At 37.6% G+C, this 19,913-nt stretch overlaps 5 protein-coding genes, 1 non-coding gene and 1 pseudogene across 7 annotated transcripts; 3 read left to right on the top strand and 4 right to left on the bottom strand.

Moving 5' to 3' along the window:
- Positions 1-1,619: 1,619 nt before the first annotated feature.
- LOC106363452 (peroxiredoxin-2E, chloroplastic-like) lies at positions 1,620-4,040 on the bottom strand. Its single transcript, XM_048766957.1, has 2 exons — positions 3,767-4,040; positions 1,620-1,918 (listed from the first exon to the last, which is right to left on the bottom strand). Exons 1-2 carry the CDS (start codon positions 4,038-4,040, stop codon positions 1,620-1,622), a joined length of 573 nt encoding a protein of 190 aa, XP_048622914.1.
- Positions 4,041-5,482: 1,442 nt separating this feature from the next.
- Positions 5,483-6,253, bottom strand: LOC125591993 (peroxiredoxin-2E, chloroplastic-like). Its single transcript, XM_048766956.1, has 2 exons — positions 6,234-6,253; positions 5,483-6,033 (listed from the first exon to the last, which is right to left on the bottom strand). Exons 1-2 carry the CDS (start codon positions 6,251-6,253, stop codon positions 5,613-5,615), a joined length of 441 nt encoding a protein of 146 aa, XP_048622913.1. The 3' UTR covers positions 5,483-5,612.
- LOC106363454 (F-box/kelch-repeat protein At5g39560) lies at positions 6,049-7,889 on the top strand. Its single transcript, XM_013803188.3, has one exon. It carries the CDS (start codon positions 6,494-6,496, stop codon positions 7,607-7,609), a length of 1,116 nt encoding a protein of 371 aa, XP_013658642.3. The 5' UTR covers positions 6,049-6,493; the 3' UTR covers positions 7,610-7,889.
- An 819-nt stretch (positions 7,890-8,708) lies between these two features.
- LOC106363455 lies at positions 8,709-14,749 on the bottom strand (annotated as a pseudogene).
- Positions 13,379-14,413, bottom strand: LOC111209027 (delta(14)-sterol reductase-like). The gene is made up of 5 exons (XM_022708745.1): positions 14,247-14,413; positions 14,094-14,151; positions 13,898-13,981; positions 13,592-13,678; positions 13,379-13,459 (listed from the first exon to the last, which is right to left on the bottom strand). The coding sequence occupies exons 1-5, from the start codon at positions 14,411-14,413 to the stop codon at positions 13,379-13,381; spliced, it is 477 nt and encodes a 158-aa protein (XP_022564466.1).
- A 2,072-nt stretch (positions 14,750-16,821) lies between the features above and the next one.
- LOC111209135 (CBS domain-containing protein CBSCBSPB3-like) lies at positions 16,822-19,129 on the top strand. 2 transcript variants are annotated; one of them, XM_022708957.2, is made up of 2 exons: positions 16,822-17,038; positions 17,293-19,129. In XM_022708957.2, the coding sequence occupies exon 2, from the start codon at positions 17,303-17,305 to the stop codon at positions 18,938-18,940; it is 1,638 nt and encodes a 545-aa protein (XP_022564678.1). In that variant the 5' UTR covers positions 16,822-17,038; positions 17,293-17,302; the 3' UTR covers positions 18,941-19,129. The 2 variants fall into 2 exon arrangements, with proteins under 2 accessions (XP_022564678.1, XP_022564677.1); XM_022708956.2 differs by having other exon boundaries at positions 17,287-19,129.
- Positions 19,130-19,300: 171 nt separating this feature from the next.
- Positions 19,301-19,383, top strand: TRNAL-UAA. The gene has a single exon. It is a non-coding gene; the product is annotated as a tRNA-Leu (tRNA).
- The last annotated feature ends 530 nt before the right edge of the window (positions 19,384-19,913 follow it).

Genomic DNA, 19,913 nt, shown 5'->3' with positions numbered 1-19,913 from the left:
AAATCATTCAGATAACCACCAAAGTGACCCATCATCTCGTCTCTATGCCTCTTAAGCTCACCAACTCTTTCCATATCCAGCATTCATACGAGATCTTTAACACTCCAAAACAAATCTTTTTATACCTTATGAAAAAGCCAAACATGTCAACTAAATCAATCAAACAAAAATATGGGACCACTGTTCTGAATCTTGTCTGAGAATAAATAACTAAGCACAATAGAAGTTGTAACACGTGATTTGGTGATAAACAAAGACCAACATGCAAGGATCAGACTTTTTAGTGAGAAACAAACATCACACCAAAAGACCTTGAAATGAACCCACTTGGAAAACTAGAGGATCCTTACTTACTAAAGATCAATTTCAAAGCAAAAGAAATGGTTTTGATAAATTCCCAAAATCAGTAGATCATTGATTATTATCAAACCGAGAGTATCAGACTCAACAAATGAAGAAAGTGAAGGACTTCAATAACCACCACACCAACAACTTCAATTAAGCAAGCTCCCACAAGGGTCAAGAACCAAATTCTCAAAGGTGAAAGCTTTATTACTTTTTCTCAAAACATAAACCTAACTTGTGTGCGAAGAAGACGCCGCGGCGGAGGAAGACGTGAGGTTGACGAGAATGAGTCTCTGAGTCGGAGTCGTCGCGGAGAGGTCATCGTCGGAGTCGCCGGTTGATGGAGTCGAGTCGTCGCGGAGACACGAGAGAACGAGAGAGGATGCTTTGGTCGAGAGAGAGAGGGGTGAGATAATGACACGTGTCCACAAGATCCCGTCTCTTGTGTGCCTTAAGCTACGTCTCCTCTCTAATTAGCCAATTTTTTTTTTTAATCTGAAAACACTAAATACGGGCCTTAAGAGCCCGCGATAACGGGCTCTTAACCCCTTACCATGCGATTTTACGTGCATCACGATACCTAACATACACAGAGCTAGCAGGTGATTTTGTAGTGAAACTTTGGTTGCAAAGTAAACACAAGCGATTGTGTTTACTTTTATTTCTGTATCCTCTCAAATTACTATATGGGGGAATGTGTATTGTTGATACGTTATAATGTTTTTTAAGAGTTTTGTATGCTCTCTATTGATTACTAGTTTGATTATAATTAGAATTGAGAATTTCGATTCAGAATATGATGATGCATCTGATTTAAAGAAATGAATATGAGATATGCATCGCTGATTTCTAAGGAAGCAATTATACCAAGTATGTATCGGCTACCAACAACCTAACGTCATTTCCGAAAGTCAATGACTTTTGGGTCTCTCTAATGTGCACAGGCCCTAGGTGTTTGCATAAAACAAGCTGAACTGTACATGTTCAGAGAAAGTCACGCAAAGTTTTGGTGTATACAAAAGACGTAGTGGGAATCTCGGTATCTGACTGAAATGGCACTTCTCAATCAATTAACAAAATGTCAAACACTCATAAAAAGAGTAACCCAAAGTAGTCAACAATTCGAAACAGACATATTCCGACAAACAAAAACGACTCCGATGTTTTATTCCATTACAGATCCGATGATACACAGAATCTGAAAGCTTCAAGAAAATTAAAAGACAGAAGAAAATTCAACACAAAGAGAACAAAAGTCTTAAGACAAAACGGAATCAAAGAGCTTTAAGCATATCCTCAGCACCACTGTTAGTGAAAGCGCCTCCTTCCTCAAGATTCAGCACCTTCACCACACCATCCTCCGCCAGAATCGCGTACCTCCTCGACCTAACTCCGAGCCCCACAGGCTTATCCCTCAAATCCAACTCCACGCCGAGCTTCCCCGTGAACTCTCCGTTCCCATCGGACAGCAGCATCACCTCGTCCTCGATCCCGAGGTCCTTCCTCCACGCCTCCATCACGAACGCGTCGTTCACGGAGACGCACGCGATGACGTCCACGCCTTTGGATCTGCCTACGTGGAATTTACGACGATTTCTTATACCTGGTCTTTACGACGATTTGTGCTTACGTGGAATTAACGAGTATTATGTTTAAATCCCTAAAATCCGAAACCTCCAAACCCCAAACCCCAAACCCCAAACCTGAAACCCCAAACCCCAAACCTCAAACCCCAAAACCTCCAAACCCCAAACCCCAAACCCCAAACCCCAAACCCCAAACCCCAAACCTGAAACCCCAAACCTCAAACCCCGAAACCTCTAAACCCGAAACCCGAAACCCCATATTCCAAACCCCAAACTCCATATTCCTTATTTTCATATATTCCAAACTCCATCTTTATTTTTAAATTTCGTCGTTATTTCCTCGTTGGCTTACGAGGTATTTACGACGATTTCTGCCTACGTGGAATTTACGACGATTTCTTATACGGGATCTTTACGACGATTTCTGCCTACGTGGAATTTACGACGATTTCTTATACGTGGTCTTTACGACGATTTGTGCTTACGTGGAATTAACGAGTATTATGTTTAAATCCCTAAAATCCGAAACCTCCAAACCCCAAACCCCAAACCCCAAACCTCAAACCCCAAACCCCAAACCCCAAACCTGAAACCCCAAACCCCAAACCTCAAACCCCGAAACCTCCAAACCCCAAACCCCAAACCCCAAACCCCAAACCCCAAACCTGAAACCCCAAACCCCAAACCTCAAACCCCGAAACCTCTAAACCCCAAACCCGAAACCCCAAACCCCATATTCCAAACCCCAAACTCCATATTCCTTATTTTCATATATTCCAAACTCCATCTTTATTTTTTAATTTCGTCGTTATTTCCTCGTTGGCTTACGAGGTATTTACGACGATTTCTGCCTACGTGGAATTTACGACGATTTCTTATACGTGGTCTTTACGACGATTTCTGCCTACGTGGAATTTACGACGATTTCTTATACGTGGTCTTTACGACGATTTGTGCTTACGTGGAATTAACGAGCATGCGTTCTTTATTTTAATATTTCGTCGTTATTTCCTCGTTGGCTTACGTGGAATTAACGAGTGTTATGTTTAAATCTCTAGAATCCGAAACCCCAAACCCCATATTCCTTATTTTCTACTTCATATATTCCAAACCCCATCTTTATTTCTATTCCAAACCACAATTCCCACATTTGCTTATTCATAAAACAAACTCCCACATTACCTTATTCATAAAACAAACCCCACATTATCTTATTCATAAAACAAACTCCCTCATCTTATTCATAAAACAAATACATCAATCGGATACATCGACATTCTCGTCATCACTAGAAACATCATCATTTTCATTAAACTCGTCTTCAACAGCTTCGTCTGTGGCATCATCGGTAAGATCTTCGTACTCGTGATTATGCGGATCAATGAGAAGGATGTCATCAATTTCTTGTTCAGGTTCCTCGACTTCATTTATCTGTTCTTCTTGCAATAGTGGTTCTTCTCCACTGATGATTCATCCTCGAGGTGTAACTTTGATCACTGCTAACCAATTTATACCTGAATCTCTCATCCGAGGGTATGGAAGGAAGCTAACTTGGTGGATTCATATATTCCTCGCTAAATACACGTAAACTATTTCCTCGTAAATAACACGCAAAGTTTACATCGTATTTACGAGGAAATTGTTTTTCGTCGTAAAATCCTCGTTAAATTACATCCACTTTACGACGAAACACTTTTGTCGTTACGTTACGAGGAAATAACGATGACTTTAGTTTTCCACGTAAGTTCCTCGTAAAATCGACGTAAATTTACGAGGATTGTTTTTCCTCGTTAAATTTCCTCGCTAAGTATGTGTTTTCTTGTAGTGTTTTGCACGAGCCGTAGAGAACGGAGACAGAGATGTTGCAGGCTCCTCAGCTATGCTTGGCTTCTCTGGAGGATGACTAACCCCACGGAACGAGCTAGAACCAGCTTCATCATCACCAGCAGCCACAACCTCTTCAATCTCCAGCAAAGGATAGTTTGATTCCATCGTTGGCGGCCTTACCACAGGCTCAAACTCTTGAAAATCATTCAGATAACCACCAAAGTGACCCATCATCTCGTCTCTATGCCTCTTAAGCTCACCAAATCTTTCCATATCCAGCATTCATACGAGATCTTTAACACTCCAAAACAAATCTTTTTATACCTTATGAAAAAGCCAAACATGTCAACTAAATCAATCAAACAAAAATATGGGACCACTGTTCTGAATCTTGTCTGAGAATAAATAACTAAGCACAAAAGAAGTTGTAACACGTGATTTGGTGATAAACAAAGACCAACATGCAAGGATCAGACTTTTTAGTGAGAAACAAACATCACACCAAAAGACCTTGAAATGAACCCACTTGGAAAACTAGAGGATCCTTACTTACTAAAGATCAATTTCAAAGCAAAAGAAATGGTTTTGATAAATTCCCAAATTCCCAAAATCAGTAGATCATTGATTATTATTTATCAAACCGAGAGTATCAGACTCAACAAATGAAGAAAGTGAAGGACTTCAATAACCACCACACCAACAACTTCAATTAAGCAAGCTCCCACAAGGGTCAAGAACCAAATTCTCAAAGGTGAAAGCTTTATTACTTTTTCTCAAAACATAAACCTAACTTGTGTGCGAAGAAGACGCCGCGGCGGAGGAAGACGTGAGGTTGACGAGAATGAGTCTCTGAGTCGGAGTCGTCGCGGAGAGGTCATCGTCGGAGTCGCCGGTTGATGGAGTCGCCGGTTGATGGAGTCGAGTCGTCGCGGAGACACGAGAGAAAGAGAGAGGATGCTTTGGTCTCGAGAGAGAGAGGGGTGAGATAATGACACGTGTCCACAAGATCCCGTCTCTTGTGTGCCTTAATTAAGCGACGTCTCCTCTCTGATTAGCCAAATTTTTTTTTTTAATCTGAAAACACTAAATACGGGCCTTAAGAGCCTGCGATAACGGTGCTCTTAACCCCTACCATGCGATTTTACGTGCATCACGATACCTAACATACACAGAGCTAGCAGGTGATTTTGTAGTGAAACTTTGGTTGCAAAGTAAACACAAGCGATTGTGTTTACTTTTATTTCTGTATCCTCTCAAATTACTATATGGGGGAATGTGTGTTGTTGATACGTTATAATTTTTTTGAAGAGTTTTGTATGCTCTCTATTGATTACTAGTTTGATTATAATTAGAATTGAGAATTTCGATTCAGAATATGATGCAGCATCTGATTTAAAGAAATGAATATGAGATATGCATAGCTGATTTCTAAGGAAGCAATTATACCAAGTATGTATCGGCTACCCAACAACCTAACGTCATTTCCGAAAGTCAATGACTTTTGGGTCTCTCTAATGTGCACAGGCCCTAGGTGTTTGCATAAAACAAGCTGAACTGTACATGTTCAGAGAAAGTCACGCAAAGTTTTGGTGTATACAAAAGACGTAGTGGGAATCTCGGTATCTGACTGAAATGGCACTTATCAATCAATTAACAAAATGTCAAACACTCATAAAAAGAGTAACCCAAAGTAGTCAACAATTCGAAACAGACATATTCCGACAAACAAAAACGACTCCGATGTTTTATTCCATTACAGATCCGATGATACACAGAATCTGAAAGCTTCAAGAAAATTAAAAGACAGAAGAAAATTCAACACAAAGAGAACAAAAGTCTTAAGACAAAACGGAATCAAAGAGCTTTAAGCATATCCTCAGCACCACTGTTAGTGAAAGCGCCTCCTTCCTCAAGATTCAGCACCTTCACCACACCATCCTCCGCCAGAATCGCGTACCTCCTCGACCTAACTCCGAGCCCCACAGGCTTATCCCTCAAATCCAACTCCACGCCGAGCTTCCCCGTGAACTCTCCGTTCCCATCGGACAGCAGCATCACCTCGTCCTCGATCCCGAGGTCCTTCCTCCACGCCTCCATCACGAACGCGTCGTTCACGGAGACGCACGCGATGACGTCCACGCCTTTGGATCTGAGCTCTCCGGCCTTGGAGACGAATCCAGGGACGTGTTTCTGCGAGCAGGTCGGAGTGAAGGCGCCCGGGACGGCGAATCCGAAATAAAATAGTGGGCCTCTATGATGATGCGGGTAAATTGATCTTTACAGCAACTCGTCCTATTTCACTCAATTCTTCGTGGATTAAACTATTTTTTACAAATAATTAATGTATATAAAATTTATAAAAAATAAAAAAAGAGGATAATTTATTTTTTTATTCACATTAAATTTAATTTTAATTTTTTTAAATATATTGGTGTCATTTTACTATTTTAAATCTAAGACTTAATTTACTTTTACGGTATATATATTCTATACATCGAATAGTCGAATAAAAATAACATAAAATTTGTATATGTAAAATATAGTTTCCTATAAAGTAATTTAAAATATATAAATTCGAAAAAGGAAATTTTTCTAATTTATTATTAAAATTATTAATTTATAGAGTTTTCCTATTTGGATACCAAACACTAAATAGGCGTTAGATTTTCTACAGACCTAATCGTGATTTAATAAACCCTAAAATTTATCCTATTTTTTCTCCACAGCAATTGACCATGATCATGACCTTCGAAGAAGTTGAACCAAAGAAGGAAAAGATTTGCCAGCCACTGTCATTGTTTTCTTCACTTCCGGATGAAATCACAGAAAACATTCTTGCCCGTGTTTCGAGGTGGAACTATCCTTGGCTTTCTCTCGTCTCAAAGAGCTTCCGCTCTCTCTTATCTTCTATGCAAATCTATAAGACGCGATCTCAAATCGGAACCGAAGAAACTTGCGTATATGTCTGCCTACAGTTACACAATCAACCATATCCGAGCTGGTTTAGTGTTTGGGCTAAACCTAATAATCAAACCCTAACCAAACAGAGAGGAAAGATTAGGTTTAAGAAGGATCCAACTGGAAACTCGGTTGTTCCGACACCCATCCATTCTCCTCGCATAACAAGTCAGTCCACCGTAACGGTTGGTCCGGAAATCTACTCAATCGGTGGACCCCGCGAGGAGCCTTCTTCCTCTGTATGGATCCTTGATTGTCGAAGTCATACTTGGCGTAACGGTCCTAACATGACCGCGGCTCGGGAGGATCCATGCGTTTTTACTGACCATGGTAAAATATATGTGATGGGAGGTTGTAAGATTGACGAGTACTCTGCTAGACTGTTTGAGGTGTTTGATACGAAGACTCAGTCTTGGACAGTCTTGCCGGGGCCTGGTGCTGAGTTACGCATTCTTTTAACAGAAAATAATTATGATTTAGTTAATGTGATAGACGAAAAGTTTTTCGTAGTGATAAATGAAAGGGAGTACACGTACGAGCCGAAATATGGTACATGGAAACTTTTAAGAGGGCAGTCAGATTCCATAGAACTAGAAGGGGCTACAATTTGGATAAAGGATGTATTATACTGTTGCACTTACTATGGAGACTTAATCTGGTGTGACTCTGAGGATCATGAGGGTAGAGAATGGAGAGAAATCAAGGGTTTGCGAAGATTACTAGATGACTGTTGTTTAAGAAGTGCAAGTGAGTTTGCAGTGGAGGACTATGGTGGGAAGCTTATGGTTATGTGGGTATATTCTGATATCCAACCGAAAAACAAGATTTGGTATGCTAAGATTTCTTTGGAAAGAAGTAGCAATGGACGTGAGATTAATTTGGGGAAAGATTGAGTGTGTCGATGAGCTTACATTTCCATGCGAATCTTACGAATCCTTCTACTGTTTAAGTACTTAATTCGGCTTAATGACACTCTTAGCTGGAATGGCATGAGTCGTTTGCTTTTGCTTTGAACACGCTGTTTTCTTCTTTGACACAGGCTATATATTCAGTTTCTTTTTTTCTTTTCATTTGAAGAACATTGTTTATAGGGCAAATCTCCAAAATAGCACATTTCTAAGTTTATATCACAAAAATAGCATTCCAAAACTAAAATGACCAAAATAGCACATTTCTAAGTTTATCCTTTGAAAATTTTAATTTTTTTATTTTTCAAAATTTGAAATCTTATCCCCAAAACCTCATTTCTCAACCCTAAACTCTAAACCCTAAACCCTAAACCCTAAACCCTAAACCGTAAATCCTAAACCCCACCCTTTAACTCCAAACCCTAAGTTTGTGACTTTTGATAAAACATTAAATGCTATTTTTGTCACTTTTGATCTTGAGTGCTAGTTTGAGAACAAAAACTTCATTTAGTGCTATTTTTGTCCTTTTCTCTTGTTTATACATATATATATATATATATATATTTATAGGGTGTGCTTTCTTATATCAAATCCAGAAGATAAATGTTTTGAGAGCCGTGGAACTCTCGAAAGAAAACATTACATCGAGTTCATGAAAGAAAACGAAATTCCCCCAAACGGTAAGGTCACAACATCTCGAACAAAACCTCAGAATTTTTCCCCAGTTTCGTTTTTTCCGTCAAATAAAGAAAAACTACGCAGTACTCTTTTTTTTTTTACATAATCAGGTTAAGTGTCAATATTTCTCTGACTTGTAGGTATGACATCAGTCACACCACGTTTCTGATCAGTCTGCAAATCTAACTTAGGCAAGGGCAATTGTTTCCACTTTCGCCTAAAGTTTTCTCTTTTTAGGGGAATACAATAGATGATGTCTCTAACAAAAAACCAAACATGTTTTTTTGTTTTGTTTATTGAGGAAATGTGGAGGAACTTAATAGAATCCAAGAACAACTTCTGTGTTTCCAAGAACAACTTCGTGGTGTGGTCCTCTAAGTTGGCCCTTGTATAATTCCCCTAAGTCTTATCAATGAAATACTTCCGGTATTCTTTATATAAAAAAAAAAGAAATACTTCCGGTATTATCACAATACATTGTTGGAGTTGGCGAGGAATGAAGACCAAGTTCAGATATCGAAGCTTTCTTTTCTCTGTTTGTCGATCTAGACTTTTTCTATCTTCCAAGGGCTGAGAATGGGCAGGCTGATCCTTTTTAGTAATGCAATTTTCGTTGACCAAAAAAAAAAAAAAAAAAGCATTTCCATCCACTTTGACTTCTGATGCAACATCTGTTAGAGGCCTACTACTCTGCCTTTGTCGACAAACAGAGCAACACCTCTCTGCTTCTTCAGATGACAGACGACACCGGCACATACAATGTAGGCCAAAATGTCTGTGATTCAACATGAAAAGAGTATAGATAAGTGGTTGCAGAAAAAAACAATATTAAACTTGACAGTAAAAGTTTTACATATAATCAATAAAATCCTATCCCTAAATGGACATAAGCCGATAATAGCATCTTATTGAGTGAATACTCTTCTTACCCATCAAATATTACTAAGGCGTTCCCACAATGAGTGGAGGCCTTTAACTAAATGAACTCTGACTTCTTTACCGTACAATCTCTCCTTGTACTCTCTCTTAAACTGCAGCTTTTTCATTCCTTTCAATCTTTCATCTCTTCCCAATCTATCTTCCATTTCTGATATTTTAAACGAGATGCCAAACACATTTTCAGTACCCTGAAAGAATATTTTAAGAGGGACAAATCAGTAGTAGCTTAAAACACACATATACTGATGCTAATACAAAAAAAAAAAGAACTTACAGTTTGATCAATAAGTACGTTGAAACCCTCGCTACTATCCTCCAGGAACTGACGATATGCAGACTGGCCAGTGAATGGTCCAAGAACTAGATCTCTGCCTATCTTTTGCTTCACATGGTTCATACTTATAACTCTCTCTTCCGATATCTGTATCAGGGACTTTTCATATAGAATCTTGAGACCACCTACAACATCCAGTTCACTGTCTTCAAACAACATTTTCTCATTCCCATTTAGACCATTGTACTGCAGTGTTAACGATTTCTCAGTTTCCTGGCCTGGAATCACGGGAACCATTTCTGGTCTAATAGTTAGTGCAAACAATATATCAACAGTTATTTTTCCAATCATCTCTGCTTCGGAAATCCTGAAAGGAAGAAAGATGATCACACAACAAAAATGGAGTAAATACTATGAAGAAATGAACATCCGTGAAGATATTTAACTATAGAATTTTTAAAGTCAAAGCAAGTTGTAAATAGTTCATTAACTTACGAGTTGTTGATGTGATATCCGTGAAGTTGGTTTAGTACAGTAAGAGCTTGTAACCATTTTTGCTGCTGGTCCACTGTATTCCTCTTGTCGAATGTGTCTTGGATCTGCCTCCTGATATGAACAGGATCCACACCATAATAAATGGGGATCACTTTTTGACCAATCTCTTTGCTGCACCTAATGATCTCTACCAACTCATCCAAGCACCATCTCGAAGACGCGTAATTTTCTGAAAGCACGACTATAGCGATTCTTGATTTTCTTATCCCGTGTTCAAACACAGCGGACAGGCTCATAGTGATGTCATCATCCATATATTTATTGATTCCTTTGCTTTTGAATTTCATGATCATGTGGCTCAGAAAACCTTTGCGAACATCTTTTCCACGAAAGCTTAAGAAGACATCGTACAGCCAATTGCCCGAGGGAGAAGAATCTGGTAAGTCAGTGTGAAGGTTGTTTGTTGTCGTTGCCACTGCACTTGGAACCAACTTGCTTCAACTAAAGCATCACTGTTTGAAAAGAACATCACCTCAAGATGTTTCATTTTTGAAATGATTGGAGATATATATCTTAAGTTTCTGCAACCAGTAATCAAAATAAAATTGAGCCCGGAGATATCTTTTATCCTCCTAGGAACTTCTACAATCTTTGTTTCATCTAGAAAGAGATGAGAAACATTCCTTGAAATCTGAGGAAAACTTGTCAACTTTGAGCATCCACTGAAATTGAGGGAATGAAGGGATTCCAAGTGGATGTTCTCTGGAAGAATTCGAAGATTTTTGCATCTTTTCATGTCTAGTTTCCTGAGTCTGTTGAGATTCTCAAAAGAGGGAGGAATCATCACCAGACTCCAGCAATCTTCAAGATACAATTCCTCGAGATTTGTGGCCTTTGAAAGATCTGGGATTTCTTTCAGCTTTTTAGATCTCCGCAGATCCATCTTCTTGAGGCTTCTAAGCAGCTGATCACAGCACAATAAAAAGTCAAGGTTAACTTACAATATGCCAAACAAACAAACAAACATGTCGTAAAGAAAGTTTGCAGGTCAACATAAAATATGTTTTTTTCCAGAAAGATAGCATTTAAAAGTTTTGTTTGCTTTACCAAACTTTAACAACTATTTCTCCAATATATTATAAAGCACAATGAACATATATAATGTATTGTTTTCAATAAGACCAGATACCTTACCTGAGCTCCATCCCACAATGTCTCAAGGTGACTATCTGGCATTCTAAGTTCAATGAGATTTTCCGGACGAAAGTTAGAAGGCATACATCTCATTGAGCAACCCCACCATTCCAGTAATCTAAGTTGGCGCCACATATGTTCTTTACCATCTTGTAAAGGCAGTATAACTTGTACATCCTCCCGTAAGACCCCGTAGATGCTTAGAAACCGAAGGTTTCTCATCTTCCTGAATGCTTTTTTACTAATGTTAAATGTATCCTTGATTTCAGATAAGTTCAAAAATATGCCCAAAACACTTGGAGTACCCTGAAAACCATAAATTTTAACAATTACCAGAGATGGACATGCTTAAATAAAATGTATTGAGCGATGGTAGTCTTACCAACTCCAGATGGACCCCAAACCCCTACCATTATCACTTCCTCTGACTCCAAATCCAACAACGAATTCATGTTTTTGATGTGATCCTCAATTCCAACAAAGTCAGCAAAATCAGTGGATGATGTGGAAATCAGTTTGTTAGAAACATCGTTGACAATTTTCTCAATCATCTTTGCTTCGTCAGACCTAGCAAAGATTGATAACACAATTATTACAACACACAAAACTAGATACTAAGGGATCTTGAAAAGACAGCAAGAGAATAAAAATTAGGCAAGTACCAAGTGCTGGAATCCTCCCCGGCTATGATTGCTGCGAAGTTTATCTTCCTCCGTTCTGCCTTTGCAAGTCTCTTCGAAGATCTCTCCGAAGTCGCCGGATTGTTTTCTGACATGAGAAGGATTCACTTCGTAGAAAATAGGTATCACGATGAGGCCTAGTTCAACTCTGCACCTCATGATCTCCACCAATTCATCCAAGCACCAGCTTGAATTTGCAAAGTTGTGGGAAAGCACTACAACAGAGATCCTGGATCCTTCTATGGCCTTGATAAGCTCAGGTGAAATAGATTGGCCTTTTTTCATCTCCTCGTCCTTGAAGGGGATTATCTTGCGTTCGAGCTCCTTGAAAAAGTGGGTACGGAATTTTTTGCGGACGTCTTTTCCTCTGAAGCTGAGGAAGAGATCGTGTGGACTGATCGCTCGAGAAGAAGAAGAAGAAGACGCCATCTGAAACGCAGAGATAAATGAAGAAAGGATTATTAGACAAGAAATTTGTATTCCCTAAACGCAAGACTGAAGACAAAAGGCAATGGGAATATTCAAAGGCTCGGCAATTTCGGAGTACCTTCATGTTGACAATTTTTTAATTGACAAGAGAGTTGACTAAAAAAAATACTCTAAGTGGATAGATGTAGGGAAAGAGCCAAACCAAAAAGGCCAAAAACACTCAAATAAAATTTTATTTGTAATTTAAATATATAATCATAAATAAACCCGAGTGGTTTAGCTAATTAGCTTAATGAAAGCCTAGAGCTTAGTGAAATGTACAATTCACAAACCCATAAACAGTATCAAAAGGTATATCGGGTAGAAATATGGAACCCCGTGAGCTGAGTGACAGTAGACAAGAACAACATAATAGAAACAACCCAGATTATTTTTGTCTACGTGATGATCAGACAATACATTTGAAAGCTTTGAAAGTTTCAAATGGCAGTCTTTAAAGATAAGACAATCTCAGCCACCACCAATTATAATCTCAGGTTTCAGATCAACATCTAAATCTTAGCCAAAATCATTGTTTGGGACTCTTCACTTTAAAAGTTTTTTTTTTCACTTTAAAAGTTTTGATCATGGCAAGTAGTTTCTAACATGAATTTGGTATTTGTAAGATGATGAACTCAAGCAGAACAAGTTACTTATTCCACAGGGCAAACTGAACGACGGAGCAAGCATCAAGTCGCCAAGGTAACTACAGTGCTTGCGATTCCCCCGTAATATTTTTAAAACAACCTTTGCATTGTTTACCACTAACAATATGATGAATAGTGAACATAGACGGTGAAAACCAAGCAAAGAAACTAGATAATGAGAAAAAAAGAAGACCATACCAATAGCCTGAAGCAAGCAACTTTCCACACTGGAGGCTTACCCCATATAGGTGTTTTAGGGTTCTTAGAGATATGTTTTTGTTTGTTAACCCCTCTAAAAACCATTTACCTGCCAGGAAAATAATAATGTAGGCTTCTTTGTTTAGTCTCAAATAATGTATGATAACTCAATGACACAAAATTACCCTATCAAGAACACAAAGCAATTGGCTACTATAGCAGGAACTGTTAGTTCTACTTTGTAGTGCAAAAGCCACCATCCCTGTACCAAAATGAAGACAATTGAGTCACAGAGTGATCAATTCAAAACAACTGTTTACATGCCAATAAGACACTGTCCATAAGATGAAATTTTATGTATATACTATTTGTTATCAAGCACGCAGTTACATGCCTGAATGCTAAAAGTGAAGTGAAAGGAATCCACAGGAGATCTCCAAACACTAGCATGAAGCCCAACCTCTCTGCAATGATGTCTCATCTGTGAAAAAAAAAAATCAAAGAGACATCTTCAGTCTTTCGAGGAGTAACTCAACATTTATAATCGTTGTTTCATACTTTATAGTTTACTAGACTATGGATTGTTCCTTAGTTTAGCTGTTGCTAGAGTAAGAAAATACAAAAATCTAACACAAGGGTTTGTGGGATAAGAAAAGAGAGATGTATACATGTATAGTATAAGTTAGTACCAGTCATGTACAAGATTTCCTGAGACATGAGGCTTTAAAGAAGAACTCTTATCCGAGGAACTGCGCCCAGTAGTAATATATAACACAAATGTCACCTGAGAATATCAAAAAGCAAATCAACAAACTAAGAGGCACAAATCTGATATACTGAGGTAACAGGAACAAGATCCAAACGAAAAACCACAATAAGGATGAAACAATCTTTACCAAAACACAGAAGATCAAATTAAGCAGAGAGTAGCTCAAGTCCTCAATCAGCAACAACCTAATCAAAAGAAAACTATATCATTCGGATTCATAGAAACACAAAGTGCATCTCTTCTTCTTGATGATGATCAGATAATGTGTATAAAGACTTACAAGAGGTGATACACTGCCGAGTTTTTGCAGAGATTCCCTATATAGCAATCAACAATGTCGAATAGACCTGAAAATAATCTTTTGAGCTCAGATAATCTCTCAGGAAAAGCTTCAAGAGTAGAAAAAGATGAAATAACCATTGCATCGGTAACGAAGCTGTGAGCCATCTGATAAAACGAGCCGCTGATTAATTTTCCGGGGAGGATTTCTCCAGCGACGGCCAAGTAAACGAAGTAAAACACCAGCACGTAAACCTAAATACGAATTGATCAATGCGACGTTGAATCAAAAAGGTACAAAGAGATAGCTTACGGATTGCGATGAGGGAATGAGAGATGGTAGAAGAAGACGGAGATCCATATCTAGCATTGTGAATTCAACGAAGAAGACGAAGCATCCGAAATCGATTGTATCGTGTAAGCTCCGTGGACTGAGACTCTAATCAGTTCAATTGTTTAATTAGAGACTAATTTTAAAACAACCCTTGTACTCTTTGTACTCTTAGAGTTCAAATGGTAAAAGCAGTTCAGTTCAAGCTCAAAGCAGATCATGCTGATCAAGTACAGATCAAACAGCTTATTATAATTATTATACTCTGATCAATGATCAAACGGATCTAACCGGATTTAAAATTTTAATTTCATTTTAAATTAAGTAACTATATATATAAGTATAACTATAAATTATTTTGATATAGTTTTATATCATTGTTAGAATCTAAAATGATATGAAAATAGAAAAAAATTAAATTAAATAATATAAAATACGACGAAAACCTATTTATTTAGACAGATATTAGAAAGATATGAATTTTTTTTATATCAACTTATTTCATTAATTTAAATGGGATAGTACATAATATTCTTGAAGAAGACTTGTTATGTTGTTTGGTACATAGTAATGAAATAAAAATGAATCTCGGTTTGGATTTGAAGTTGCCAGCTTATCTGCGGCCTTTTTTGATCTTCAGTTGATCCACTGGAATTCAATTGCTTCAAACTTCTTACTTCATTCTCTAATATCTCTTGTCCAATTATAAACTGGAAAATGAAGCTTATTGTCTTGTGATTTCAAAATTTTATGGTTTTTAATGAACTGTAATTTTTTACTTGAATTTAAAAATACATGATTTTGATATCGAATCAGGTTACAATTTTAACGTCTGATTACCGTTTATAATGAGAAAAACAATTTAAAAATAGAGTATATATTTAAATAATAAAATTAAAATAAAATACATAATATATAAATACAATACATAAATAACAATAAATATTGCATTAAAATTATGAAACTGTATTTTTAAAATTAAATTATGAAAATGTTAGTAATTGACCAAATTGTGTCTATCTTCCATTAATATATATATATATTTAAGTACAATATTATACATTTACATAATTAAAAAACGCACACATCATATAAATATTTTAGATAAATGTTCTAACAAAAATAAAAAAATAAGTAGACAATTAAAATTTTTGTATTGTAAAAGTTGTAAGTTAAATAGAATGAAAATGTGTTTTTTTATATAAGAATATTAATTATATTATTACTTTGTAATAAAATCATTTATTGGTCAGAGGAAAAAAAAATGAGTGAACCACCACCAAATGCTAGTAGACAAAACTGCATGTAGGAGATCTGTCTTTTTTTCAGAAAAAAACAAAAAAATCTGATCTGCATGCAGATCTCCTGCAAAACAAATTTTAAAACAAAAAATAGTGAATGAGAGTTAAAATGCAGTTTTCATGCAACACATATGATCTGTCTCTCTCCTGCCCTCCTCGTTCATAACCTTAATTTCACACGAACAGATCCGTAAACGAAACATTGTGTTGAGCATGAACTGCTATAATATACTCACTCCGTTTCGATTTAATTGTCGTTCTGAAGAAAAATTTTCATTTCAAAATAAATGTCGTTTTATAGTTTCAATGCAAAATTTAGTATTAAGATTCTCTACTTTATTTTTTTATTTTATTGGTTGAAATATGATTAGTTGTATAGGTAATTGTGTTTTTCTTTTGGAAATATACAAAATCATATGTTTTATTAATCTGTGTGCATAAACCTAGAACGACAATTAAAATGAAACGGAATGAGTATTTATTTTTGATTAATATTTGATAAAATAATAAACACAAATTTTAATATTAGAATAATTTATGTAAATAAATTTCATTAGTATCATAAATTAAAATTTATATAAATAAAAATAAATATTCTGTTTTTCTTCATAATTATATTTATTTATAATTTTACAATTTTTTTAAAAAAATTGTATTATTAGTTCTATTAACACATATTTATATTTTATGAATATATAAATTTTGTCAATATATCAAAATTTTGATAATTTATTTTAGATAAAATTAAATATATAAATTTTATAATATATTAAAATTAGTTGATAGAGGGTTTTACCGTGATTCTGTCAAGTGACATGGGGTCAAATGCCTAGAAGCAACCTTCCAGTAACATGCTTGCACACGTAGTACAATACTTGTCAATTATGTTTTTGTATTATTATTTGACCATTTTCCGCCTAATCCATGCCACATGCAAAAATTAATTTCACTGAATATTTTTTTTTCTTTTACGGGAAATACATCATTAGTTCTTGATTTCTTAATTATCAGATTTAATATAGTTTGACTAAATTAAATAAGAAGGAGAAGAAGACCACCTCCTCACATTCGCCGCGGAACATGATAAAATGGCTAAAAGACATTTGCTGAAAGCCGTGGAACAACAAACCAGAGAGAAGCTAGACAAGTTCTCCAAGAAAGGTAAACCCTAACCCTAATCCCATTCTTGCGTCTCAAGTTTTGTCCATCATCATTTCACATAAATCCTGTTCCGACCTGATTTAATTGCTCGTGTTTATGTATGTATGCATGTTATTATCATCGGATTGATCATCCTCATTGCATCAGATTTATTCAGATCTTTTTTTCGGTAAAATGTTAAAAGTTGGATTTATATTCAGATTTGTGCATTTGATTTGATATATTTTTTTATTAATTCTTCTTGCAAGCCTTAGATCGATCGATATGAGCACTCAAGCGACAGGGACTTCGTCAACATCAGGGAGGAGGAGAGGACCACCACCACTACCTTCCAAGAAACCAGACCAATCAGAGCACCACGGAAGCTTCGTCAACAACCTACCAAACTCACCTCAACCTCCTTCTAACGTAGAGAGAACAGTTAAGAAGCTTCGGTTAGACAAAGCCATCACCATCCCCGAAGGCACCACCGTCTTCGACGCGTGTCGGAGAATGGCTGCCCGTCGCGTCGGCGCCATTCTCCTGACCAACTCAAGCTCCCTCCTCTCCGGTATCTGCACAGACAAAGACATAGCTTCAAGAGTCATCGCCGAAGGGTTAAAACCAGACCAGACTCCTGTCTCCAAAGTCATGACGAGAAACCCTGTCTTCGTCACCTCTGACTCCTTAGCCTTAGATGCTCTTCAAAAAATGGTTCAAGGGAGGTTCAGACACTTGCCAGTTGTTGAAAACGGCGAAGTCATTGCTATGTTAGACATCACGAAGTGTTTATACGATGCGATCTCGAGGATGGAGAAGGCCGCGGAGCAAGGCAGTGCTTTAGCTGCAGCGGTGGAAGGTGTTGGAGGAGGAGCTGGTGGGTACGGTTTCATCGAGACGTTGAGGGAAGGGATGTTCAAGCCCGCCTTGTCTACGATTATCACCGATAGCTCCAAAGTTGTGCTCGTTGCGCCATCAGATTCGGTCTACGTCGCTGCGAGAAGGATGCGTGATCTGCGCGTTAACTCTGTGATCATCTCAATGGGGAGCAAGATCCAAGGGATACTGACTTCTAAGGACATTCTTATGCGACTTGTAGTCCAAAACTTATCTCCTGAAACGATTCTTGTCGAGAAAGTGATGACGCCTAGTCCCGAATGCGTGTCGCTAGAGACGACGATTCTCGACGCGTTGCATACGATGCACGACGGGAGGTTCTTGCATCTTCCGGTGTTGGACAAAGACGGTTCGGTTGCGGCGTGCGTTGACGTGTTGCAGATAACTCACGCGGCTATCTCGATGGTTGAGAACAGCTCCGGAGCTGTGAACGACGTGGCTAACACCATGATGCAGAAGTTTTGGGATTCGGCTCTTGCGTTGGACCCGGTTGATCATGATTCGGACGGTCATAGTGAAATGTCGGGGATGATGATGATGCATCGTCATTCAGATATTGGGAAGCTCACTTCTTGCCCTTCTCTAGAGCTAGAGAACTCGTTTTCATTCAAAGTCAAAGACCTTAAGGGCCGTGTGCATCGGTTTAGTTCCGGTGGTGAAAGCCTTGAAGAGCTGATGGGTGTTGTGATGCAAAGAATCGGTATTGATGTGGAGGAACAAAGGCCTCAGATTGTGTATGAGGATGATGAAGGTGATAAGGTGTTGATTACGTCGGATAGTGATTTGGTTGGTGCTGTTGCTCTTGCTAGGTCTACAGGACAGAAGGTGCTGAGGCTGTTTCTGGACTTCACCGAGACAGAAACAAGGAGCTTGGGTTTGGAAACGGGTCAACTCAAGAAAGTGAGTACTCTGGATGGAAAGGGATGTGGCGGGTGGGTTACATGGCGTGGTGGTGTTGTGGTTACAGGAGCTGTTGTGATAACGAGCGTAGCTGTAGTTGTTTACTTAAAACGCTCAAAGACATGATTCTGATAAAGCATAATAACTATCTTTCTTTATATTATTGTAAGCTTCATATTATACAATATTGTTGTCTCTTTTGTCAGTTTGGGTTTACATGTTGTAAATCCTATTCAGAAGAGAACATAAGGTTTGACAGAGTTCATGTAAAACATCTTAAACCGAGAAAATAAAACCAGGGAATGTTGTTGTACTGCAATTGCTGTGTTGTAATGTTGTTACTTACATAGACAGGAATTGTGGTGAACCAACAAAGAAACCACAATGCAGAGAGAAGGTTCAAGGTTTGTTACCTGTTGTTATGATTTTGAATTACAACTAACTGATAAGGTTTTATATGCTAGATTTGAATTAGTTTACAGAAGCGCAGGTTTGCCCGAGAGGTTAAGGGGGAAGACTTAAGTTCTTCTGCACATAAGTGCGCGTGGGTTCGAACCCCACAGCCTGCATTTTTATCGTGTATCTCATGTAAGAAAGAGTGAGAGAAACGGACTTAGCATCTGTAGATTTTTTTACTAGGGCAAATCGATTGAAGTCAAGATGTTAACTACAACTCAATATTAGTTTCATGTTCGTTTTTTAACATTTGATTGGTGTTGGAAGTGGGCTTACCACTATAGCCCTTCTTGAGTCAACAGTAACTTACATGGGATTCAGCTTTGTTGTGTAGGTTTGACTGTTGACACAGTCACCACAAATATGTTATTGAATAAGATAACAAAATGCCAAAAAACCATTGATTTACCCTTTTAATGCAATGCTAAGAAACTTAGGCCTTGATTGTTTATACAGTTTTTGGTTTTCAGTTGTTGTTGTGTAAGTTGATTTCATATTCAAGTCTCAAGAAAACCAAGAAAGAAAGGACAATCTACACAAAGATTTTTATTGTAATATAAGAGAACAAAACATAACGCCAAAGTATACCACTGATATACTTTATAAGGCTGATTGCAAATAAAAAAGTGCAGGTTTGCCGAGT

Source organism: Brassica napus, chromosome C8 (genome assembly GCF_020379485.1).
Source record: "Brassica napus cultivar Da-Ae chromosome C8, Da-Ae, whole genome shotgun sequence".
NCBI lineage: Eukaryota > Viridiplantae > Streptophyta > Magnoliopsida > Brassicales > Brassicaceae > Brassica > Brassica napus.
This window is presented reverse-complemented; position numbering and strand designations above follow the sequence as displayed.